The sequence below is a fragment of the Pieris brassicae genome, chromosome 3 (genome assembly GCF_905147105.1).
Source record: "Pieris brassicae chromosome 3, ilPieBrab1.1, whole genome shotgun sequence".
NCBI classification, from domain to species: Eukaryota; Metazoa; Arthropoda; class Insecta; order Lepidoptera; family Pieridae; genus Pieris; species Pieris brassicae.
Genome location: NC_059667.1, coordinates 14117804 through 14143453, shown reverse-complemented (window position 1 = coordinate 14143453; position 25650 = coordinate 14117804). Strand labels below are relative to the sequence as shown.

The window sequence follows — 25650 nt, the reverse complement described above, 5'->3', positions numbered from 1 at the left end:
ATTAATTCAGTGGAATTTTTATTAAAAATGAATGTATAAGTGTAATACCGAATATTCGGCCTATTGGCCGGATATTAGCGACGACTTTCGGAAGATGGCCTTGTATACGAAGACAAGCGAAACCATCTGTTGCCTTTTAACACAGAGAAATTGATATTTATTCATGATAATTTGCCATTAGTACAGTTTGGGTATTAATTTGTATGTTTAAAAAAATCACGATTCTCTTTGTAAAATACGGTGCCTTAGAGCTTTTTATGTCGTGTTTATTCGACCGGATCTAAAATTTGAGGCGGATAGATAGGCCTGTTAACGTACAGTTTCGTATTTATGGCGAAGATACCGATTAGTGTATAAATCCATATAACCAATCACGTTCAATAAAAGGTGAACGATTAAAACATTAAAAAGTTCAGAATTTAGTAGTGTATAATAATAAAATAATAATCACAAGACAACTATATAGGTAACCTTCATTTGGATTCAAGTAAGCCAAGTCCAACATAACGTGCCATAACTCGTAGATAAGAAGGGTTCAATTTCTTTCGTTTACCGAGAAGGGACTTTAGTAGCCGCTCTGATGTCTTATCGAAAGGCTTCTGGTAGTCAGACGCCTAAAAATAAATGTTTTATGTTAATTCATTTCAGCTATGCGTGATGAAATACAATTCCCAGCAAAACTCTAAGAGCAACCCAGTCATCATTCGAACCCATAGTCCGAACTTCCAACGGCGATGTATATTTAGAGAACTACATCGAACTGGCATACAAGACGTCGGGATCGGTAAGTTACAGAGTACGGGCGCTCTACCTAATGAAATCCTTATATACTTACACAATTTTCATAGGATATAACATTTTCACGCGAACGAAACTGCATGAAAATGATAATGAGGTAAATTACTCAAAATGTTTCACCGTACTTAATGCTTTTAGAGCCGTAACCATACAGTACAATAGTACTTACAGTGGTTTTCGCTATCCAGCACAACTCCTCCAGTAAATTATCTTCGGTGGAAGCCGGCACATATGATATTCCTTGTAACTATAAATATAATAATATTTTAGTAGAATATGGCATATCGATCCAGAGTTTATATAATAAAATAAGAAAACCCTTTCGGTGTTTAAATTTCTGTATCCGATTTATATTCAGTCTAAGAAAGTATGACCATATCTCTGCTTTCCGTAAGCGGCTAGGGTGGTTACCGATTCGTCAGGGACGTGATGCTCATGTTCTCCATAGTATATTCCATCCAGTTCAACCCTAAAACTCCTTCCTATCTCAAACATGATTTAAAAATTTTGGGAGCCCATAACTATAGCTTACGCTCTTCCGAAAACTATACCCTTGAAATCCCATCTCATAACTCTCATAACTAATTCTTGGCGATTCCTTTAAGGTATCTGCAGTTAGGCTATGGAATTCACTTCCCGACCCTATTCGCTTAGCTCCTTCTCTGTATACCTTTAAATTTCTTCTGTACAAACATTACCTGTCCACATCGTACCCCTAGCTTTCTTACTAACTACTTACTGACGTGAGACTTATCTTAAATTATCGTGATATATGTGTATTTTTAATGTATCATCTTTTTAGTTTCGTTTTTTTTTTTTGGTTCCTGATTAGTTTTGTCTTAATAACTATGTATAGTGTATAACATGTATTTTTGCACTTATTCCCTATCTTATGTAATTTAATACTTTTTTTTTCTTTACTCACAGTGGTTGCCTGGAAGAGATCTCTCGAAAGCGATAAGGCCGCCAGTTGCCCTCCTTTTGATTTAATTATGTTCAATTTTTTTTCTATTGTAATGTAACGAAGTGTTAATAAATAAATATTAAATGTGAAAGTTTTGGCCACTAAAAGCTATTGACGTTCATAAGTGTACATTGTGTTACCTATATGAATAAATGATTTTTGACTTTGCTAAAGGTTAATGGTTTTTGTAAGCTGACTTTCTCAAGCAATCGAAGACACCAACTTATATCCAATTTTAGTGTTCATTGTGCAAGTATTATACATTTATTTGTTTGACTATGTTAACTTACTAGTACGGAATTATTCAAATTCTCTCTTTCAATAACTTCTATTTCCATATCCAATTCTGATATTTTGGTAATTCTATTCGTTGCAATGGCTTGCAATATGACATTGCGGAAGCGAATGATATTAGAAGTTTCCTTTTTATTTGCCAGTAGAAGAATCATAAGCGCTTGTCTAGGAGTTATTTCTGTTATCCAAGCTTTCATCTAAAAAAATTAACAAGATATATTTCACTACCAAATCTGTTGTAATTTATACTCTTTAGACAGAATTAATACCTCAACAACCGACAATAGAATTTTCCTTTCAGTATCTCCATCGATTGCATCTGCCAAACTTTTCGGCGAACCTAATGCTTGGAAAAATTCGTCTAAATTTGCAATCTTTTGCAACGGAGTGTTTCTTTTATAATGAGGTATACATGACGTTGATTTGCATTTCTTGCAAAGCTTTACGTTACTACTTCTATTAATTTTTTTAATCATCAGCCTACTTTTACTAGATTTCAATGTATCTTGATCTCTGAATCTGTCTGAATCAATTTGGTTGTCATAAAATAAAGAATCTGATTTATTACAAACATTTTCGCAATGTTTATATAAAAGTTCCACTCTTAGATTATTTACGATAAAACTAATTGTGTTGTCCGAGTTATTATTTAGCGAAACGACAGTCTTGGTTCCAAAGCGTTCTAATTTGTACGAGCTCATGAGTCCTAAATCAAAGTTAACACACCAATACCTGTTTGTTTTAATAGGTTCTAATTCTTTTCGATCACTTAGATCTAAAATTTTACTCTGATTTGGCACATTATATGGAACAATAGCAGTACATGTATTAATCTTTATGCTGTCGGCAAAAGCATCGTGCGCCGTTACTAATGCATCGTCGGCTTTAGGCACATACGACTCAAACATAAAATGCATTTTATATAAGTGCAAAATGTTCTCAAATAATGCTCTTGTTTTTATTTCTGGTAAAAGATTACTAAATGCTGAATGCTCAAGAATATGATTCAACATTTTTGGTCTAAAAATTTGAATATTATTAATAGTATTAGAAAATCTTCCATTTTGAAGTAATATAGGGGGAGAAGTGTTAGCGAGATTAAATATTGAACCTTTATTAAACGTATTGAGGCATTCGTGTTGCATTAATTCTTTTATGGGGAAAAGATCGTGGCATTGAATATCATCAATTATTAGTTGAGGTGAAAGTGGAGTAATATTCGAATCGAATATATTACTAAGCATTTTTGGAAATATGCTGCACAATTCAGCTGGCAGAATAGCATTTGTAATGGTCGTCTTGTATTTATATATTCTACTAGCACTTATTTCTGTAGGAAGAAGTAATATAGAATCCTTCTTTTGCAAAATTCCATTAGTACCTATCGGAAATGCGATGTCAAACTGTACAACAACATTAGTGTTGCAATGTTTAACTGCAATTTGGTTCTTAGAGACCGTTTCTAATTTCAAATCTTGGATTTTATCTTCAAAACCAGGAATTACTCCATTGTAAGAAAATTGGTTGGAAATAATATCTTCATTCAGAACTATTTCATCATCCGTAACTTCGGTACGTAAATTATCTGTTTGAGTTAATTTACTGTCAGTATATATACCTAAAAATCAACGATGAGATACTGAATATCTGTAATTAATATTATCTTTTTTGGTGATAGATAGTACTTACTTTTTATAATTTTTTTACTTTCCTGACCGTAGTAAACTCCACACTTTACTTTTCTTATAACATTTTCTATAAAATCACTCGCCCACTTTGCTTTTGACCAAGAGTGCTTTGATTTTGACTTTAAGCGATTGATATTTGGTAAATCTGTATCTACTGCTGGTGAAGCATATTTATCTTTTTTTGCAAATATATTAGAAGATGGCGTTTGAGTTTCGATGTTAAAAGAATCATGTTTAACTTTTACAGCATTATCATTTATGCCACAACTCTTTGCATTTTGCATAATCGAATATTTGTTACTATACATAAAATTTAACATTTTATCTTTGAATATCCTCATTGGTTTTTCCTTTTCACTGATTGGCTGCGAAGATAATTGGTTTTTATTTTTTTTTAATTTGTCATTATTATGCAACTTACAACTTGCACTATTTTTCCGTGAATCTCGGAATCCCTCAACTTCTGTTCTCAGCTTATTTGTTCGAGCTATCTCAGGGGGAGCTTTTCTTTCTATAGATATTGTAGCTTTTTGCGATTCGGGCAACCATTTTATCATAAATGGCCATATGTGTTTATCTAGACCCAAAAATTGAGGAGGTTTATAATCAATAACTTGTGTATAAGAACTCAGATTTTCTTTTCCAGTTACTATTATTGGATACTTCAAACTGGCGATTTTTTTTCTTATTTCAGCTGTTGTTATTTGTGTTCTCCTGCCGTTTGGTGAAGTTGACATAGACTGGCACTTTCTAGCTTCTCGCGGTTTACAATCATTTTTACTATCGTGAAGTTCTAGACCTTTACTCAACACTACTCTTGTAATTCCATTTAATTGTTCTTGGCGTTCTGATTCAGATGCGATGCTCGACTTTTCAGGGTCTGAAAATACAGTACCTACAGCTTTACATTGTTAAAATGATAGTTGAAGTTTGCGACAGAATATTAAATAAATTACCAGCTTTTATCTGTATGTTTTCTGGATAACGCTTAACTTCATTGGCACAAACCGCCTTTAATTTCTGTTCAGAATTTCTATACAGATTTTCATCTCTATATATTATATTTTCTTGTAGAAGTGACAGATCTTTAATGTTTAGTTTTTGTTGAAGTTTTTTATTGTTTGATTCCGTTTTGTTATTACTTAAATTTTTTAAGACCTTCTTACTTTTTTTAGTTCCTAACACTTCACGTTTACATTGCTGGTCACGAACACCCCTTTTGGTATAAGTGTATGTTTTTGTCACATCATCTTGCTTACCTATCACGGTTACACGATCAAAACTGGATGATCTAGAGTGACTGTTAAGCGAAGTGTTATCATAAGAGATATAAGCAAACTCTTCAGTGCGACAGGTCTCAATGAAGCTAAAATAAAAAATAAAAATTAGTTCTTATTTTGCAAAAAAATTTGGATTAAATTCTTTGCAATGTACCTGGCATCGTTACTATCACTAGTTCGCCTCCTTGTAGACATATTTTTTAATGATTCTATACTTGTACCAGACATAGGTGGAGAAGGTATGAACTGCATTTTATTTATATTCCTAAGCACAGCCCATACATCATTATCAATCACTTGATTTCTACCATAAATGTTTTTTGGCTTTTTTAAAACCTTTCTTCCATCGCCGGTTAAGTGTTGAAACATATCGGACGAACTACTATCTAAATTAATATTGAATTGGGAGCAATATTTTGCATCTCTATCGTAAATCTCGATATTTTTGTCTAGGTTATTTTTATTAACCCTTCGTTTTTTTACTTTAGGTTTAGGTTTTCTTGAAATTTTTGTTTCGTTGTATTCCGAATCGTTCATGTCACTAACCGTGCAATTTTGCGGTTGGGACGTAGGGTCATGTAGTAAAGTGTGAACGCATTTCTTGCCTTTCTTCGAAGCCCGCTTAGCAATTTTAAATTCATCCGAGTTAGCTTTATATATGTTAACAGCTAAGGGAAATGAAGACGTAAAATCTGTAGTCTTTCTTTGTAGTACCTTTTTTTCAGTGACTCTTGAATGAAGCTTGACTTTTTCGCTATTAAGATAGGGCGATACCAAATTTTTTCTTTGTCGTTTACTACTAGCGCTACTGGTAATACTTTCATTATAACTAAGAGGTACTTTTTTCGAAACTTGCCAATTCCTTGAGTCATTACTTTGGTTCTCAGGTGAGTTAATAGCCATATTCGTTATCTTTAAAATAAAGGTATTCGATATTAATACTACAACTCTCTGAAAAGGAAACATCTTTAAAGTTCCTATTTTGAAAGTGAGTCTTGCCGTTTAACGCGTATTAAGGAAAATTAAATTAGTCAGATTTCTTAAGATAATCTTTACAATAAGGAATCGAGACTGATATTTTATATAAAAAATTTAAACCAAATAAAAGAAAAATAGATACTTACAGATTTTTTCACAGTAATTTCGACGAATTAAAAAAATAGCTTTTTCTACTACATAAATATCACCACTGACCTATAACGTTAGCTAAATTTATAAAATAAAATATAAATGAGTAAGAGAAAAACATTATAAATTAACAGAATAATATGACATTAATTTAAAAATTCAGTTGTTCTAAAGCTGCCAGACATCAGTATTTTTTATGCACAGACTAAAACTACTCTAATACTTTTAAGTGATAATTATATGACACCAGAATGTCAGAAACGTTTAGAACTTTGATTTACGAGAATCGCAACTATGAATCTCACTCTGAATCTAAGGTTTATTTTATGCAGCGCTGGGTTTCGTGTGGCCTTGTCATCAATCAATCAAAAAGTATTTTTTCGCAACTTTAAACCTAGAAACAGACACGGACAGCTGACAGATAATTTATAGTATCAAGTTTGACATTTACAATTTGTATTATGATTAATAAAATTGTAATGAATATAATACAAATAAATACATCATAACAATAAAACGTCATCTATACTCATTATACCAACATAGCATTTTGTGAATAAAATAAAAATATCAAACGAACTAGAGAGTGGAATGTTTAGTTTGGAAAAGCAAAGGACTCGCATTGTTTACTTTAGACGAGACAGCCTTTCCTATATAACAGGAGATTAAAATGTCGTCACCCCATAATCAAATCATTCAGTATGTCCCGTTTATGTCTTTTGTACACCCTTCATTCTGGCATACTTTAACTGATTTAAAACTAAACGTTGATAGATTAAACGAAAACACTAAACAAATATATGGGCGCTTCACATATCGAAATGATATAGGACCTGTTTTTGAAGTTGATGGAACATCTTTTAACAAGTAAGTTTTACATTTTAAAGATATTTTTTTTTGGATTATGTATTTAATATATACAATTTTTCATGTACCTTCTATGCTGCTAATGAATTTAATAATTTTGTCCCTATTATACAAAAAAGCATCTAATACATTATTGTTATATTCAAGTTTATGATTTTTTTAAGGACACCAGAACAAGAACAATTCTATTTGAATGTAACTGGAACTGTAATGAACAAGAATACAATTGAAGATTTTAAAAATATTGACAAAGCATCACTTCTAAACAGTTTAGGAGAAGTTTTATGGCAGAATATAAAAACTGGGTCATGGATCGGCAATCCCAGTTCATTGTTAAACTTCTTCTTACTTTCATTTGCTGTAAGTTTAAATCATTATAAGCTCATTGAATAAGAGCTTGGTTGAGTTTATATTAATCAGAAAGATAATTTATAGTCAAAATGGTAAAATATTTCAGGACTTGAAAAAATTTCATTACTATTATTGGTTTGCATTTCCAACTCCCAGTAAACCTACAGTATATCTCAAAGAAAAAAGTAGCCTAGCTTCAGCACATTTTAATAATCAACAACTAGATGGAATAGCAGAGGAATTAAATTTTTTAGAAACAACACAGAAATACTTCTTTGTAATTGCTATTGAGGATGACAAATTAAAAGTACTTAAAATATCAGATGTATTTGAAAAAAGTCAAGGATCCAAGAATATTTATTATGCATTTATGGATCCAAGTAATACAGATAATCCAGGATGGCCCTTGAGAATACTTCTTGCTGCTGTATTTGAACATAATCCATTATTGGCTAGAACCGTTACAAAAGTTGTAGGAATAAGGATGGATAAAAATGGTTCAGTTGAAAACAGTAGAGTGTTTGTTATAAAGGCACAACAGGTTAGTTTTATAATTGAAATTGTTGATACAAATACTTGCAAACTTCTTGAGCATTAAAGAAGGTAGTGGGGGAACATTTGCACATCGTAAAAAATCTATATAATAAAAAAATATTATATCTTTCAGAATCCTGAATCAGGTAAAGGTTGGGTGGGATGGGAACGAAACAATAAGGGCAATTTTGGGCCAAAGTTAGCAAATATGTCAGCATCTATGGACCCTGTGCGGTTAGAATTCATGTTTTCATATGTAAATATTTATTTTGTGCTATTTAAATTCATAATGATAATAATATTTTCCTTAACTGATTCCGAACAAAATGTATGAAGCTTTTTATCTCGTTACTTATAAATTTCAATGCAAAAAAATATTAATATAGTTTACATTTAAATGTTACAATAAAATTACCACAGATTAGCTGATGCATCATCCGATTTGAATATAAGGTTGATGCAATGGCGACTGGTTCCCGAACTTAATGTGGATATTATGAGAAATACTAAGTGTTTGCTACTTGGTGCTGGGACTTTGGGTTGTCATGTGGCAAGAAATTTATTGGTAATGTATAACACATTTAAAAAAACAACCCTCATATGACTTTTTTGTTCTTAGTACACACTAAAAAAATAATCTTTATCTACACAAATATTATATATAGAGGAAGTTTGTAACTTTGTTCTTGGTTTCAATTGCTACGAGCCCCAATGCAAAATTGTTCGTCTAGTATGGTAAAAGTAGTGCAAAGCGTAAAATATAGAAAGTTAATATTGGTAAAATAATTAAGGATGTTTAATAAAAAGTAAATCACAATTTGGGGAACATTTTAAAGTTAATGTTTAAAGAACTTTATTTTCTCATTCAAAATTTATTTACATGAGAAACATTATGTATATACAAGCAAGATACACGTCCCATTTTCAGTCTAGTAGATTCACTCTGACATGTATTTTTAATGCCCTTTTGAATTTGTTAAACGCGCTAATATTGCGAAATTTAGATGGTAATTGATTAAATAGTTCTCACCCTCAAATCACACCCTCATACCTAATTGACCTCTTCAAATAATTTGTGCGTGGCTTCGGCAAGATAAGCAAACTCTGCTCGACGAGTATTGCGTGTTTGATTTGTTTAATGATAAGCTACTGTGGAGAGAGTTATTTATTTATTTTTTAATTAAGATGCAGACAGGTGCTATAAACATATAGTTGTTTAACCGTCATAATTTTGGTTACTTGGTAGATTTTATTAGTCTGTGTTAAAAATTCTATCTAAATTAATTTATTTTGTGGTGTTTGTAAGTTAGAATTTTTATTGCATGCTGTACCCCATATTTCAATTAAATATATGAAATGTGTCTTGACTAAACAATTATAAATTAAATGACGTACGGATTGCGGAATACATTTTGATATTTACCTAGTAAACTAGTAAGTATTCGACTACCCTTATCATTCACGCAAAATAGTTCGTCTACCACTTAGTTGTGTCGCCTTTGCTCTCAATGAAAGCTTTAATGCGAAGAGGCATGGTTGCAACCAACGCTGAAGATTCCTCAGGCGTAATTGACTCCCAGACAGCCAAGAGTTTAGCCTTTAAGTCGCTCATCGATCTTGATGGTTTTTTACGGAGAACATTTTTCATTTTCCACCGTAGGGTTTCGATTGGCGACAAGTCCGGGCTGTAAGCTGGCCATTCGATTGTAGGGATGCTATTCGCCAGTAGCCACGTCTTTGTTGTCCTTGGAAGCACCATCCTGTAGAAAAATTAAGGAATGTTAATGATTAAGTGACGGAATAGAGGGCATCTTCCAAAAGGTTTTGATACGTTGCAGTATTGATAGAACCATCCACAAACTGTATACCACCAACACCTTGTGCAAACATGCAGCCCCATATCATCAGAGACGGAAACTTTACTTTGCCTTTGAGACAATCAAGTATGAAATCCCTCATTTTTATTCCGAAACACTGTTTTCTTTTTATCGCCGACTTTCACTTCAAATTTGGACTCGTCACTCCAAATAATACTATGCTACTGATCGGAAGTCCAATTTAAATGATCACGAGCAAACTTCAACCTCTTTTTCTTTTGTACAGCAAACAAGTCAAGAATGGTTTCTCCTTAGCGGTGTAAAATCCGTAACCCATTCTTTTTAGGACTCTTTTACAAGTATCAACTGAGACTTTGTGATTGCACCGTGAGTTCCGGGACTGTAGACGTGGGAAGTATCAAGTCTTTAGATATTTGGTAACTTGATTCACCAGCATCGACCCCACAAACTATTCTCTTCTAAGCTCTTCACACACGGGTTTGCCATGCCATGGAAAACTAATTTAAAAAAAACGGAAGTTTTCAGAATTTATACAATGACAAATGACACAAATTTAAATTATGCAACATAATTGTACAAAGAAGGAATAATTATTATTTTCACCGATCAATCTCCTTCGTGCCTTCTCCATCTACAAAACACTGGCGAAGTCCCTTGTGCCCAGTTGGCACAAATAAAAGCCATAAACAAGAATTGAAATGAAGAAGGAACAACATCGTGGCTTGTATTAAAATAACAATAGTTTGGTGTGGTAATGTGGATAAAGGCAGATCTGGACTAGCCTATATGGTAACTCATAAGTGCCATTAGAGAAAGACAAAAGTAATTTTATAGCGATTTTATACATAAGCTTACACATACTTTATTATGATTATAAATTCTGTTGTACAGGCTTGGGGTTTCCGACACATAACATTCATAGACAATGGAAAAGTGTCATTTTCTAATCCATCGCGACAAGTTTTGTTTAATTATGAGGACTGTCTAAATGGTGGTAAGATGAAAGCAAATGCTGCCGCAGATAATCTTAAGAAAATATTGCCAAGTGTTGTAAGTATATTTTAAAGAATAACCAAACTATTTTTAAAATATAGTGAAACAACAATAGTGAAATATAGTGAAAGAACAATTTGCTATATATATTCAACAAAATTCATATTGTTATAAAAGAAAGTAATAAAACCAACTACCAGGTTAGCCATGGATCAGCTTTACACATTCCGATGCCTGGTCATCCTATTGGTGAATCTCTTAAAGAAGAAACTATTTCAAATATAAAACAAATAATTGATGCCATACAAGAGCATGATGTTATATTTCTCCTATTGGACACAAGGGAAGCAAGATGGTTGCCTACTTTGATTGCTGCACATTATGGGAAGGTATTATCACAATTGAAATTAGTGTTTTCTCACATGTATGTTGTAATGTGCTTATAAATATATATAAAATATCATATAGAAAGTAGGATTAAAAATATAATTTAATTTGTATAAATTTCTGTAGATTCTATAAAGTTCTGAAGGTCTCTGTATATAAGTGAAGTATGATAAATAATACAACTGATTTAAGTCACAGTTATTTTTCATATTTTTTTTAGATAGCAATAAATGCAGCGCTAGGTTTCGATAGTTACCTAGTAATGCGCCACGGTTTGGGGCTTGCCACCGCGCCAAACGACGTAAAGAACTCTCATATAGATGGCGCTCAACTTGGCTGCTATTTTTGCAATGACGTCACAGCGCCCGGTAATGTGAGTGCCTACTTTATATAGCTCTTTTTCAGTTAGTAACTAGTTAGCGTTAATTTTCTTTAAATACATTCATCTGCGCCTGCGGTTCGCAGAGTAGCAATAATGGCGTCTAACACTATTTGCAGGGTGAAATACTTTTTATTTATATAGTATGTACTTATTATTATTTGTTTGCAGTCGCTTAAAGACCGTACATTGGACCAGCAATGCACAGTGACTCGGCCGGGCGTAGCAGCCATCGCTGGCGGATTAGCCGTTGAACTCCTAGTTGGGCTGTTGCAACATCCACTCGGGTAACTATAACACTCGATTTTTGCCGCCATCTATCGAAAATAATTGGAAATATTTGTACATTTTACACTTTGATCCACGCGTTGCCGTTACTACAGTATTGAAATAGAAACGCGCAATACTAGGTAGGTAGGTAAGAATACCAGCTTCACACATAAATCTTATGAAATACAATAGATATGGAAGTAGAATGCTGAAAGCGTCAGTTCCTCAAAGAAGCGTGATAGTATGCCTTCTCTTTTTGATCTACATCTGATCTGAGCCATGGATTTTGTTAGCTAATGACGTCTCGATATTAATATCAGGTAAAAATAGATTAGGTCTAAATACAAAGCTCCACTTGATAATTGATAAAATAGTTATGACATTCCACCCCTATAAAAAAACACCGATTGACATAAAATTTGCATATAATGGTTACAGTATAGAAAAAGGACAAAAGTTTACTCTACTAGGTTCAGACATAGACTCGCATATAAACTGGAAATATTATGAAAATAAGGTTAGATTAAAATTGTCTCGAAATCTCTCTCTTAAAATTGTTAATTTCGCGTAGTGAATGAAATGAAGAAATCCACAGTATAAAAAGAGTTCTAGAGACCTACTATGTATATGCATACTCATGGTTAAGCTATGGATGCCACTGCCGTATTTACAAGCCAAAAAAAACTTGATAATTTTAGTTAATGCAAGCCTCACTTCATTCAGAACAATATCCTTTCTCTACCTAGCCTACCTAGTAGTAGCTAGCAGTATATATACTGGTAAATGTCCTAATATGTATAAAATAAGGGAAGATACAAAGCCTTTACTCACTTATACCTTCTCGTAAAAAGCAAGTGATTCCACCTACATCCAGACTAAAATTACATCAATCTATTTGAAGAATGAAACAAATAACTTGAGGATTACAAAGTATCTGACTTTTACGTACATTCTCCTTTTTGCAACGTGAAGCCACAGCAAATAAATAATATATCTTATTACTTATTAGATTAAAAATGTATAAGAATAGAATTAACTATAATAAAACATATTCCTACAACATTGCTGTGCCTAACCAAGGTCCTTTTTGTAACAAAATTATACATTATGTCACATAAAATATGAACATAAGGAATGCAATAGATTTGATTTTGACACATTACTATATGCTCAATTGATTCAGGCTCTCTCGACTCATACCTCCTGACGCGCTGCACCGCAGATAAAACCAGCTGCCATTTCAAGTGGTTCCATAACATCTTGGGGCAAGAGGAGAATGTACCACAAATTTTTAAAAGTTATCACAAATATTTTATAACATGTTCAAAATCTAAAGCTTTTTTAAATAAATCTTTTTGAACCACACTTTTTTTCAGAGTGGATGCACCAGCCCCATACAATATAACCCAAGAGGATTCATCTATAGATGGGGTTCTTGGACCAATACCTCACTCGATCCGGGGTTTTCTCCATACATACCAAAATGTCACACCAACTTGTGGCAAATTTAAACAGTGTATTGCTTGCTCTGATATAGTTATAGCTAATTATAGAAATGAAGGAATTGAATTTCTTCATAAAGTCTTCAATAGTGGTACTTATCTGGAGGAAATTACTGGTTTACAGGAACTGCATTTAAGCGCTGAGATTGCTGATGTGAGTTTTTTATACTTCTATTTTTAAAATAAAAATTTTGTGCTGTGTTTTCAAGGTTGAACTTTAAATTATTATTTTAGAATAAAGGAGAATATTAATAAAAGTATTTTTTTCAGATATTGACATTTTCTGATGATGACAATGAGTAAACTTGGACCATTGTTTAACTTCTACAGTTAGTAATTTTCATCTTTAGATATTTTTATGCCTACTTCTTAAATTGTTGAAAAAATGCTTGATCTTTGTTAATATAATTCCAAAATGATATTTCAATAAAATTTATTAAAAAAGTATTTCTTTTTCAAATATTATAATTAACATACTAATTATGTATAATGTAAATTTAGAATATTCAATGACATAACATCATTGTATATAAAGTGTTCATACGATTTCTTTCTGTTAACAACAAGGACTAAATGTCGCCAATGTTCTTGTTACATTTGTTACGATTATTATAATGAAGTGCCTAACCAAAATAGGTATTGCATTGTCAGATATCTAATGTAAGATGGTTTAAAAACTTACTGGCTTAATCTTATTATATGGTTAATACTACCATATTAAAAACCAGCATTGCTTTATTTGTGGGCAAATTCCATTCAGTAGATTGGTAATATCCTTCAACTTAATCAAATGGAATTGTTAGCTCATAAAATAAACATTATTTAACTACAATATTTATAATACAATTAAGGGCGCATGTCCAAATTTATTGCGGGCAAAGGAAACTTTGTTGGTTGGAAAATTTCTTTAACTGGCTTTGGTGGCCTGATTTTTCTTCCATGTCTGCCATCTTTTCTTTTCCATAGACCAGAACGAGGTCTGTTACCAAGCCATCTGTTTCGCTGTGGTGAACCAATTGTTGTACTACCATGATCAACATTAGATAGACGACCTAGAAAAATATTTTTGTGCCTTTGAGAAAACATTTATTTTAAGTTTACACTCTTTTAATTGTATGTAATTTAATAAGAAAGTTCAAGTATTACGTCACGAAATTTTTGGAGATTTCGACCAACCCCGGTGAACCAACAAAATCAAAGGTGCCAGCTGAATTCGATGTATTAGCTACTTAATAACAAAGTCATCATAAGTAATGTATAATGTAATTAAGGACTCACCAACAACAGCCATACAATGTTCATTAAAACTAAAAAGCTTTTTCGATGGCATCTGCACTATTATTCTATCATTTTGCCTCCTTAATATTGTGCCAAATGTACCAGCTGCATGAATGTATAATCCTCCTTGTCCTACAAAATAAACAATCTGTTTTTATTAATATCAATTTGATTACACAATATTTTTTTTAAGATCTAGTGAAATATTTGAATATTTTAAATATTCTATAAACTTATAAGACTCTGATTTCATCGATGACACTGTTATCGATGAAAACAATCGATGATTCATTCAGTGTATCTATAACCAATCATGTAAAAAGGGTAAGTTATTAAAAACATATGTACCTGGTTCTTTTTCAATGCAATGTACTATTGTTCCTGTTGGAAGAGCACCCAACACATAAGCATCGCCTTCATTAGCTCTGACTGAAAAAATTATAGAACATTTAATATATTAACTATTGTTAACTGCATCAGTTGCAAAATTAACAATTTCTTGTATGGTAATGAAAACATGATATTGTTTTAGGCCCAAAAATTAATCGGAATGATCAGACACAGAAGAACCCTAAAAACAATAATAATCAGTATAAATTGCAACAGTGTAAGTAAATGGACATAGCAAAGCATCTTATTAATGTTCAAAATTTGCAAGTATCCAGTGTTAAGTAAATAATAGTACACTAACTGATACTAACATTTGATCCCCTATTTTTAAGCCATATTATAAAGTCTGAAGTGGGTGCAATTTACTAATTAAATATTGAAGATTACATTTATAATATTAGTACAAATCGAAAAATACACTTAGACATTGGGCCACTGTAAGTCGAAATTTCAGCAGGGAGGTAAAACATTGGTATCTTGAAGTTCTTGTTAATTCATAAACTTGTTAACTAGATTTTTTGCTGTTCCCTTGAAATTTGAGTAATCAAAATTCCACTGTATTAGTTTTTCATGTTACCTGGTATTCTAGGTAGAAGCCTTGATGTTTTGAGAATATCACCAGCTTTCATGTTTTCTGTAGCAAGAATATATTTGAGTCTATCTCCAACAGCTACAAGAGCAACATGTGCTGTCCTGCATCCATCTTCCAATACCTAAAAGTACAACAAATCAATAAAGAAATATTAAATACTATTCTTAAAATATAGTGCATATTTTGAAACATTTAGATTTTTATACAATTAAGAACAATAATAACACATACATTATTAGTGTTCACAATAACATATTTTAATACCTGAATAACTTTTTCATCTTGAGGTGGTCCTTCAGTTGGTCCATCTCTGACCCAATCAATCCAATGATATTTGTGTTTTATACCACCTCCTATTCCTTTAGCAACAACACGACCTTCCAAAAACATGTGTAACATCAGGTATTTTTATCTAATAGCAAATTATTGAATACAAATTGCAGAATTATATCTTACCTGTTTCAGGATCCCTACCAGCTAAGTTTGTAACTTCTAGAGGTTTCACGGTGTACTCTTCTGGAAAATGTACAATTCTTCTGTAACTTTTTCCAAACCCTGGCTTTGGTTTCACAACATTTGGCTTACTAGCAAATGTTACAGCACTGGCATGCAGAGTCCGTCTGCTGATAGAACTAGTAAAAGCCAAGATTGAAAGATTCGAAAATAATCTATTTAAAGCCATATTCAAATAATATAGAAAGTATCCATTAATAATTAGTCCCCAATCTAAACATAAATCATAATTAATAACCTCAATTCTCAAAAGTCAAATATAGTCTAGACTCTAGACTCTACCACACAGACTAAGTAGAAACTAGAAACCACAAAGTCAAAACTAAAGATTTATTGTGTTTTGACAATTTGTTGTAAACGCTAGAACGTATGATACTATATTTTCCATTTGCAAAAATAAGACTTGGCTTAAAGGTCTCGTTACCAGGCCATAAAATTATTAAAAAAAAAAAAAATCCATTTGCAAATATTGGTCGATCTAATATTATTTACAAAATATTAATTATAGAATATCTTTTACAATTTTTTTTGTATTACATGGTGCATAAATCACATCGCACACACACAAACTTGTCTTTTTTGTTCAATCTTAATATTTTATCTTAAATTGAATTCATGACAATCTTTATTTAATGTGGCTATTTTACTGTATTTACATTTCCTTAAGTGATGTTTCTTTTAAGGTTGAAATTAAGTAAATATTTAAAACTTGTTACAAAACAATAAATCTATTTATAAATTGTTAAGATTTAAACAAAAATTAAATAAATGTTACAAAATCTTGTAGAATTTCGCGTAAGCTTTTAGTTTTGATTTTAGATTGACACCAATAGACATAAAATCAAAATTCAGTAAACTATTTCGGGTAACTTGAAAATATATTATAGTAACACTACGTAATTACCGGTACCGACCCCTAGCGGCAATTTTGTGATAAAAAATACATCGTGAATGTGGCGTGTGTTGTTTGGTAATTCGTGATTCGTAAATAAAATGCCTTCAATAGACTAGTAATTATTGTTGTAAGTGTAATTCTTAAAAGTAAAACAATAATTTGTTTGAAAACCTTTTATTGACGGCACGAACTATTGACTAAAAGTGTTAATCGTTTGATATTTTATCATATGTTGCACGCCTTTGGGGTCTCGATGAAGACAAAAAAATAATCGGTAATTCCGATGCTAAATTGATAATGCAGTAAGTTATATGTCAATATTTGGCATTAAATTATCGCAATAGCCCTATGACAACCAATAAAGTTTCTTGAAGCATAATTTAATGCATATAAAATGAGATGGTTCATGATCTTGCACTCTTTTTATGATATCGTAATCATTGATGCTCGGCGAGCTCAAATATATACATGGTTGGTAATTTTACGTGTCATTACAATTATTACCATTGCTAAAGGTTTTTTATAAATCAACGCTTTCATGATAAATATTTTGTTACAGAAATAGACACAAGCAGTCTTCCGGCACGTTATTGCGCTTGCTTGTGACAATGCAGTGCCCTATGTACAATCTTATTTTTTAAATCATTTTACAAAGCATCTAAACTTCATAATGGTTGTCAGAGCTGTATCAGAATAAAGCAAATATGAGTCACAACTTGGCTGGAATGCCCTCCTACAGGTTGCAGGGTCCTGGTTTGGGCCCTCCAGATTTCAAACCACCCATGGATACACCCACACCTCCTGCTCCTGCACCAAGTAATCCCAAAAAGAGAAGGAAAACTTCAAATGCCAATAATGCCTTAACTACACAACAGACTCCACCTACAGTACAAGATTTACTACCTCCTCCATTGACAGGGTATGGAGATACAATTGTTGCTTCAAACCCTTTTGATGATTCACCTTCAACTGTATCACACAATGGGCCAATGATGAGTCAAAATGGACCTATGATGAATCAAAATGGCCCGATGGGAATGATGGGACCTATGCACAGTATGGGAGGACCACCTATGAGACACATGAGTCCCTTACCCCACAATATAAGTCCAATGAATCAACAAATGCCACCTAGAGGAGGAATCAGCCCTATGGGTAACATGAGCCCCATGGGTCATATGGGCGGTATGTCACCTATGGGTGGTCCTAACATGGGTATGAGCAATCACAGTATGGGGCCTGGTATGGGAGGATCAAGGTCTATGGGGAGTCCTATGAGCCCAATGAACTCTATGCCAATGGGTTCTCCTATGTCAACAGGACCAATGGGAAGTCCAATGAATATGGGTTCTATGGCTGGTAGTCATATGAGTAACAGCCCAATGGGTCCACCAATGCATAGTCCATTAGGAGCAGGATCTATGAATGGGCCTATGGGTGGCGGAGGACCAAGTATGAATGTTCCCCGGATGAATGGGCCAATGGGACCTAATTGTTCTAATGGTAGTATGGGCCCAAGCAATTCTATTATGTCTCCAAGTACTATGCAAAATAGTGGAATGGGGCCTGGACATTGTGGACCAATGAGACATGGTAGTCCAATGGGATCAGGCATTGGCGGTGGGCCTATGGGTGTTAATGGCCCAATGAACTCAATGGGGCCTGGGCCGCCATATTCTAATAGCCATATGGGGCATGGTGGGCCCATGGGAATGAGTGGAAGTGGTTCAATGGGAATGGGTCCTGGCCCAGGAAATATGGGTAATTGTGGACCTTTGGCGGGCATGAGTGGAATGGCAATGGGAGGACCAGGAAGTCAAGGACCTATGGGTCAAGGAATGGGTATGTTTGGGCCTAAGCCAATGCCAGTGAGTGCGGGGAAAGTGTATCCACCAGATCAACCCATGGTCTTCAACCCACAGAATCCAAATGCACCACCTATATATCCTTGTGGTGTTTGTCACAAAGAAGTACATGATAATGATCAGGCTATTTTATGTGAATCTGGATGCAATTTTTGGTTTCACAGGTGAGGCATCCGCATACATCAAATTCTTAGTGTTTTTGATATAGTTAAATAAATCTATAGAATTTCAGTAATATAAATATAATGCTGCAAAAGTAAGCTTCAGAAGTGATTTTGGGTGGGCAAAATATCTTACATGTACTTTGTTACAAAAATTTTGAAACGCTACCTTATTGCATCTAATGACTAACCACTAAACCCAAGAACTATAAGTAGTAATTTTTTGTATTAATAACTTTTATCTCACATTTTCAGGGGATGCACAGGTCTAACAGAGCCTGCTTTTCAGCTTTTGACAGCAGAAGTCTACGCGGAGTGGGTTTGTGACAAGTGCCTGCACTCTAAAAACATACCTCTTGTAAAATTTAAGCCATAGCGATGAGCCCTACCTTCGCCCGTCCTGCCACACCATTGAGTATGCTCATTGCCACTCATCACAAGTATTTATTTCACTTCATCTAGTTTGTTTTTAATCGTAAATTAAAAATGAAATGGTTTATAAGTTTTGGGTCCTTATTCTATATAAATTCTTAAACTATGAGAATTGCCAACCATTTTTATATGAAGTTATTACAATTCTCATGGTTTTAGATTTTAGAATTTTGGCCATAGAAGGATCTCATACTGGGTTCGTGTGTTTAATTGTACCAACTTGGCATTTTTACACGATTACGGCAATTACAAATCGTAAAGTATACACAAATTGTAAGGTAATACATACAAAAAGCAATCTTATGTGATCTTTCATTAGGAAGTAAACTAAATCTGATTTAAGCAATATTATGATGACGCCATTTTGTGGCTCATGTGCGCTTTAGTCTGTGCATAGTGTACATATAGTCTAAGATTCAACTTCCGCCTTATAAAAATTGTGACTTAGCGTACTTTCAACAATTATTACAGTTTGCTCAGCAAATAGTAAAGCTCAATTTTAGTTTGAAAGTACATGTACAAGTATGTCTAGTGGCAGAAGGTTTTTTTTCATAGACTGTAATGATGTGCAGTGCAAATAAAAAGATTTTTGTAGAGAAAATATAATAGTTTTAACTAAATTGAAACGACATTTTCTTGTTATAAATAGCTGGTGCTATTTAATCTCACATTTAGGTCCATGCTTGTTAAGTGTGGCTTTAGTTATATTAAAGTTTACTAAAGAGCAAACCACTTTATTCTACAAAGTTAGTCACTAGGTCTTGGTTGTTCAATACGTAATGAGTACCCTTTTTAACTGACTTTGTTTTTTGTCTGTCACTTGAGTAATTTTACAAAGAACACTATTGAAAACATTAAATCTCTGCCCCTAGATGTCAAAAGCACAAACCGAATCACACACAATACGAGCTTTAAATTCAATCACCTTATATACAACTTTTCACCAGTTTATTTCTATATGTATATAAACTTAAACTAAGACCCATAGTCTAGACTGTTACTAGAGTTAAACATTAACCTGTAGGGCTATTCACTATTTAAATGATATCTACTATGTCATTTGATGTAATCACAATATTTGGTTTTGTTTAGCTTATTAACTTATCGACGTAACAAAAGTCATGGGGAGTATTTTTTAATACAAATACCTAATATAAACTATAAAATCCTTACAAAGATTAATCGGTACTTCTGACGTTATTCTATAGCCTATATGGATATTTGTCAACTAAAACATGCAATAGCACTGTAACCTGTTGTATTTCCCATCAATAAAAGGATTTACTCTTGATGATGGGAATAATGAATAATTATCAAATTAAAATAAAGCTTGAATACATTTTGGCATGTGGGTCTTAACTGTTGCAATTAGATTTTAATTAACAACTACCATGTAAATTATTTGATGGTGAACTTAAAGGGCTTTATTATCCAAGCGGAAAGATTTCACATTAATTTTCCATTAAACATTTTAATTATATTTCACATTTTTATTTTTATTGGTCTTGATGGCTTTAACTTAATATCGTATTTTGTCATTTTTACTAATTATTGAATACTAACCCCGTTATTTGTAAACATACTTTAAGCTGAATATACGTTTTTAGTTCTTCCAGTCTTTCCGCTGTGGAATGTATCAAAATAAACAACCCAGTGCTAGGCAAGTCATGTACTTATTATTTGCATGTAATATTAGCGCGTTAATGAAATTGTACATACTATAATGAATCCATACGCTTTGTTAACTATAGGAGTGTTAAAATGTGTTTGTCAATTTTTTAACTTTTGAAGATTTTTTAAGGATAAATTGTAAAATAAGTTGTGTAAATAACATAATAGTGAGTAGATAATGAGATTATATAAATTCGATTGACTTTGGGTACACGCGGTTGTGAATTGTCAGTGCCGTGGTTTACGCCGTCTAATCCTGTGATGTCAATCTCCGAATCTTTCTATCATATTATTTAATGTTTGATTACCTTATCGTGTATAAATTTGTTTTAAATTGGGACATTTCATTTTAATTTTCAAAACAGTTTGAACATATGTACTACCTTGTGCCATTTCCTATACTCCGATATTTAAAATAGAGCAACTGAACCAAGCAGCTTTTTTTATATAGTTTGTGAAATTAATTTACCACATGGATTTATTTTTCAGTTAACTTTAACATGCTCACCTCGGGTATAGAATGATTGGGAAGCATGAATGAGTTCCTTTATGTCGTTCATATTTGTGTCATGTAAATTAGGTGTAACCCCTTAAAAATTGACTTTATTTGCCTGTAACAAAATACCGCAGTGTAACGTCGATATTTGTTTTATTTTCATAATAACGTTTTGTTGATTATTCTTATAGTCAACGCTCGTTTTATGCATTACAAAATATAGGATTGCAGCGTTATCTTTAATGAGATTACATGATTATTTTATTTATCAAAACCATGACATTATTTTTAATCGCGACTCACGTTTATAGATACATAAGTATTATTATATACACTTTTATACAATTTCTAACCATTTAGATACTATAAATATCGTTGTAAATGTTTTACCTTTAACATTGAAATGGATTGGTCTGGTTTAACATAAATTTTAGTTTGAATCATTTTTCGATAAAATGGCCATTATAAAATAGTAATAGTTAAAGTCGCCTAGTTTAGCTGCCGAATTAAACTCATGTAAATAATATGAATTATGGAGCCACTTGTACAGTTACATTATTTAGATTTATGTCTAGTGTAATTTGGCCATTAATGTAAAATTATTTAAATACAGTGAGAGCATCACAATTATTATTTACGGGAGACTGCTGCTATGTACATTAATTATATACTTATATTTAAATAACTTTTCAGTCGTCATGTTGTGATGAAATAATACGTTGTAATTCTGAATATTTTATAAAGTCAAAATAGAGTTAAGTCAGTGGTCTTAAACTTGTGCATAGTTTATTTTGTATTATGTGAATAATAACAAGCAATAATAAAATTGTTAGTAAAGATTTTAATTTTACCTCACTCCTTAATCCTTCTGCTACATTCACTCATTCCATACGCCTCGTAATACAACGAGCACGTTTCTTTTCAGTTGTTTTAGATTGAACTGTAAATAACAGTTTTTCTTTCAGACGATAAAATAAGAAGTGTGAATGTAAATAAAAATATATCTTATCCAAGTTATTAGTTTTTTAAAAGGTGATGTTTTATCTCAGAAATGTTAGTTTCTGAAATTAGTAGTGGTCTATTTCAAGCAGTTATAGACGATGCATCATCTGGCACAGAACCGACAACATTTGTGTTTAAATTAACTTCCTTAAAAAAAATTGTAATTCCTATTTTAATTTTAGACACCAACCAGGCTTCACACCAGACTAAACGGATGTTCAGTTGAACATGCTAAATACTAGACCAAAGAGGCAGTTAGACTTTCACAATGTCTCAAAGTATACTTGAAGCTCTTTTCTTAATTTTTATTCACTTGCTCTGTATATATAAAAACTCTTTCTTGATATTTATCACAAAATATTAATGGTATCAAGGTTTAAGAGTAAAAATGCAATGTATTGAATCAGTCTGCTATAATCCTTTTATTTTAGTAAACAGACCTATAGCTTATACGTAAACTTATTGTAGAATTTGTCCTTTTAATGCAATGGTGCTAATTCTGACATTACCAAATTACACTAATATCGAAATCTATAATTTAAATTTGAAGGGCAGAAGAGGAATTAATTCAATACTCAATTGGAATAATAGTGAATGCCAACTGTGAATAAGACTTTTAAAGTTGCATGTCAGAATTAGCATCTCTGACAGAAATATGGATTTATTAGTTTTGTACTTTCTATTTTTACAACACAGGAGTTAGAATGTATTATCACTATTGTGTCAGAAGCCAACCAATATTTTTGAATGCCTGTAAATATAATTACAAACTGCATTCTATTAGCTCACTTATAAACTACTAGAACATATAGCATGTTGAGGAGAAAACTTAAATTAAAAACTAATTTCAGCAAAAGTCTGATGATACATTGTAAAAAGCACCAAAATATTTACTAAAAATAATCAGAATTTTCAGATCTCAATAAATAATTAAACATAATTAATAATATAGTTTCTTACTATTTCATAACTATAGATAACTCTTTATCAGAATAAGCATGAAATAATGCTCCCAATAAAAGAATTAGTATACAAAATTAGTCTATCACACCTAAATTTATGCAAACTGTGCATTTCCTTAGATTTAAGTTGCATACAATTATTATACTTTATAGGTAACAAATAGTTCTTATGGCAGTTTAGGTTTTAAAATACATAATACAATTTTATAAAATATAATCTTAAGTAGTAATTTATTTTTTAATACTTTAGGATCTCTGATCCATTTAGTATTACCCATATTCAGAGCCAAAAGATGCCAGCCCTTTATTTTGAATTGCAAATGTAACAGCAGTATCTAGAAAATCATAATTATCCATAACATTATCACAGTTTAAAGTATTTTCGTCATTATTTATTGTTGAACTATCAAGTTCATTTTCTCCATAATATTTATAAGAACTTGAATGACTTGGAAAGTATGAAAACTGCATATCATTAGATTCATGAGGTTTTGCTTCATCATCATACGACCATGACATATCCAGTTCACTAGAGGAGCTAGGGTCATTGTTATTATTACTATTTGTTGTGAAGTCTTCAGATGGCACAGGACTACAAGGTGGTGTATTAAACATATCCTTATTACTTGATTGTTTTTTCTCTCCTTCTTGATTGCTACTTGTGCTTGTATTTTGAAGTCCATGGGCTGATATTGCCATAAGTATACCTTCATTTTCAATAGTGTTATCTCCTGGGAGATTATTAATAAATTCAGCAACATCTAATGCTAAAAATCGGTTGTTATCTACTTCTGCAGGTAAGGGTGCAATCATCCAGTTATCCAAAACACGATTTATTGTATTATCCACAAAACATTTGGCCATCTGAAAAATATAAATTGTTAATGTAGTTTAAAATTTAGTTACCCAGTCCTATTCTTGATCTCTTTCAAATCAGCTGATTTGTTTATGGTTTAAAAGCAATCCAGATATGTCTATGTTTGTGCATATTAATATTTCAAATTTAGTGGTAGTGGTACTTACTTGTCTTGCTTGCCATCGAGCAATACACTGATCTTCACTATAACTATTGGAATGTAACAATGAAATGGGTGTTGCTGAGTTTTCATCATCACTACTTCTATTGTCTTTACTGGAAGAACTTTCAAAGGAACTAACATATCTTGGATATTGCAGCTTTTCACTAGATGTACTAGGAAGAACAATTTTATCTGAGTCTGTTATGGCATCAAGTGTATTGAAATCCTGCTTAAGTAAGTAGTCTCCTAGTATTTCAAGATTTTGTTCTGTGTTTCCGACTAAGTCTTTTTGTTCTTGAGGACTTTGTGATGAACTACTACTATGGGCACTATCTTTCATGGTATTCGTAGTATTTGATTCGCAAGTTTCGTTCTTTAAGTGATATTTTCCTTTTACTTGCCAAGCAAAACGAGCTTTCTTTAGTGGGCGATCTGGTTCCACAGGGCCGTCGCCATTTTCTTGTCGTTTACACGAAGATTCCCCAGTGGTTCCAGGGACATTCATTATGTTTCAGCTTAATAACTTGCGACTAATGCTAAAGTTGTAAATAATAAACAAACACTGACATCACTAATTAGTGAAACATATGATTGCTTTGACAAGTCACTAATTACTTTTTCTATGAGGCAAGCGTAAAAAGATGAAGACTTACAAATATAAAAATATTATAAAAATTTAGTTTGTTTCATTTTATTTGTTTAATAAAAGTAAAACAGATTTTTTCCCCTAATTAGAAACTATACACTTCAATAAATACACAAAGTAAGACAAAATGGTTATAAGTGTTACCATTTTACATTATTTCATCATTCACTTAATAGTTTTTTTTAAACTGGGCCTATATATCTAATGATACTATTTTTTTATTGAATAATATTAGTTATTGTGTATGTTTTCCTTCAGTATTTATTATATATTTGGCATTATGGTGTTACACCAGAAGGTGGGTTCTGGTAACATTTCGTAAGAGAATCGTGGGACAGAATGACAGTTCGTGTCGACAAATTTTCATACAAATTTAGTTTTCGACAAAAAGTCGAAAACTTTACTAAGGCATTTTGACTTAGGCCCCGTGTTTAAAGTTGTCAATAATCACAGAG

General features: G+C 32.3%; 5 protein-coding genes across 9 annotated transcripts; 2 read left to right on the top strand and 3 right to left on the bottom strand.

Annotated features, from left to right (window-relative positions):
• Positions 1 to 411: 411 nt before the first annotated feature.
• Positions 412 to 6307, bottom strand: LOC123707349. 2 transcript variants are annotated; one of them, XM_045657345.1, is made up of 8 exons: positions 6149 to 6307; positions 5179 to 5936; positions 4701 to 5110; positions 3746 to 4624; positions 2326 to 3674; positions 2053 to 2253; positions 968 to 1045; positions 412 to 614 (listed from the first exon to the last, which is right to left on the bottom strand). In XM_045657345.1, exons 2-8 carry the CDS (start codon positions 5925 to 5927, stop codon positions 474 to 476), a joined length of 3807 nt encoding a protein of 1268 aa, XP_045513301.1. In that variant the 5' UTR covers positions 5928 to 5936; positions 6149 to 6307; the 3' UTR covers positions 412 to 473. The 2 variants fall into 2 exon arrangements, with proteins under 2 accessions (XP_045513301.1, XP_045513300.1); XM_045657344.1 differs by having other exon boundaries at positions 5179 to 5975; positions 6149 to 6305.
• Positions 6308 to 6611: 304 nt separating this feature from the next.
• Positions 6612 to 13708, top strand: LOC123706757 (ubiquitin-like modifier-activating enzyme ATG7). Its single transcript, XM_045656159.1, has 11 exons — positions 6612 to 7019; positions 7184 to 7379; positions 7477 to 7911; positions 8038 to 8138; positions 8325 to 8469; positions 10634 to 10792; positions 10936 to 11124; positions 11343 to 11495; positions 11673 to 11788; positions 13148 to 13427; positions 13544 to 13708. The coding sequence occupies exons 1-11, from the start codon at positions 6823 to 6825 to the stop codon at positions 13574 to 13576; spliced, it is 2004 nt and encodes a 667-aa protein (XP_045512115.1). The 5' UTR covers positions 6612 to 6822; the 3' UTR covers positions 13577 to 13708.
• Positions 13709 to 14091: 383 nt separating this feature from the next.
• On the bottom strand, positions 14092 to 16324 carry LOC123706758 (39S ribosomal protein L2, mitochondrial). Its single transcript, XM_045656160.1, has 6 exons — positions 15990 to 16324; positions 15798 to 15910; positions 15519 to 15654; positions 14900 to 14980; positions 14552 to 14683; positions 14092 to 14325 (listed from the first exon to the last, which is right to left on the bottom strand). The coding sequence occupies exons 1-6, from the start codon at positions 16213 to 16215 to the stop codon at positions 14120 to 14122; spliced, it is 894 nt and encodes a 297-aa protein (XP_045512116.1). The 5' UTR covers positions 16216 to 16324; the 3' UTR covers positions 14092 to 14119.
• A 642-nt stretch (positions 16325 to 16966) lies between these two features.
• On the top strand, positions 16967 to 22392 carry LOC123707689 (protein pygopus-like). Of its 4 annotated transcripts, none has more exons than XM_045657964.1 (3): positions 16967 to 17215; positions 17501 to 18970; positions 19223 to 22392. In XM_045657964.1, exons 2-3 carry the CDS (start codon positions 17646 to 17648, stop codon positions 19341 to 19343), a joined length of 1446 nt encoding a protein of 481 aa, XP_045513920.1. In that variant the 5' UTR covers positions 16967 to 17215; positions 17501 to 17645; the 3' UTR covers positions 19344 to 22392. The 4 variants fall into 4 exon arrangements, with proteins under 4 accessions (XP_045513920.1, XP_045513919.1, XP_045513918.1 ...); XM_045657963.1 differs by having other exon boundaries at positions 16967 to 17243; XM_045657962.1 differs by having other exon boundaries at positions 16967 to 17412.
• Positions 22393 to 22964: 572 nt separating this feature from the next.
• Positions 22965 to 25227, bottom strand: LOC123707690. The gene is made up of 2 exons (XM_045657966.1): positions 24554 to 25227; positions 22965 to 24394 (listed from the first exon to the last, which is right to left on the bottom strand). The coding sequence occupies exons 1-2, from the start codon at positions 25052 to 25054 to the stop codon at positions 23801 to 23803; spliced, it is 1095 nt and encodes a 364-aa protein (XP_045513922.1). The 5' UTR covers positions 25055 to 25227; the 3' UTR covers positions 22965 to 23800.
• Between the last annotated feature and the right edge of the window lie 423 nt (positions 25228 to 25650).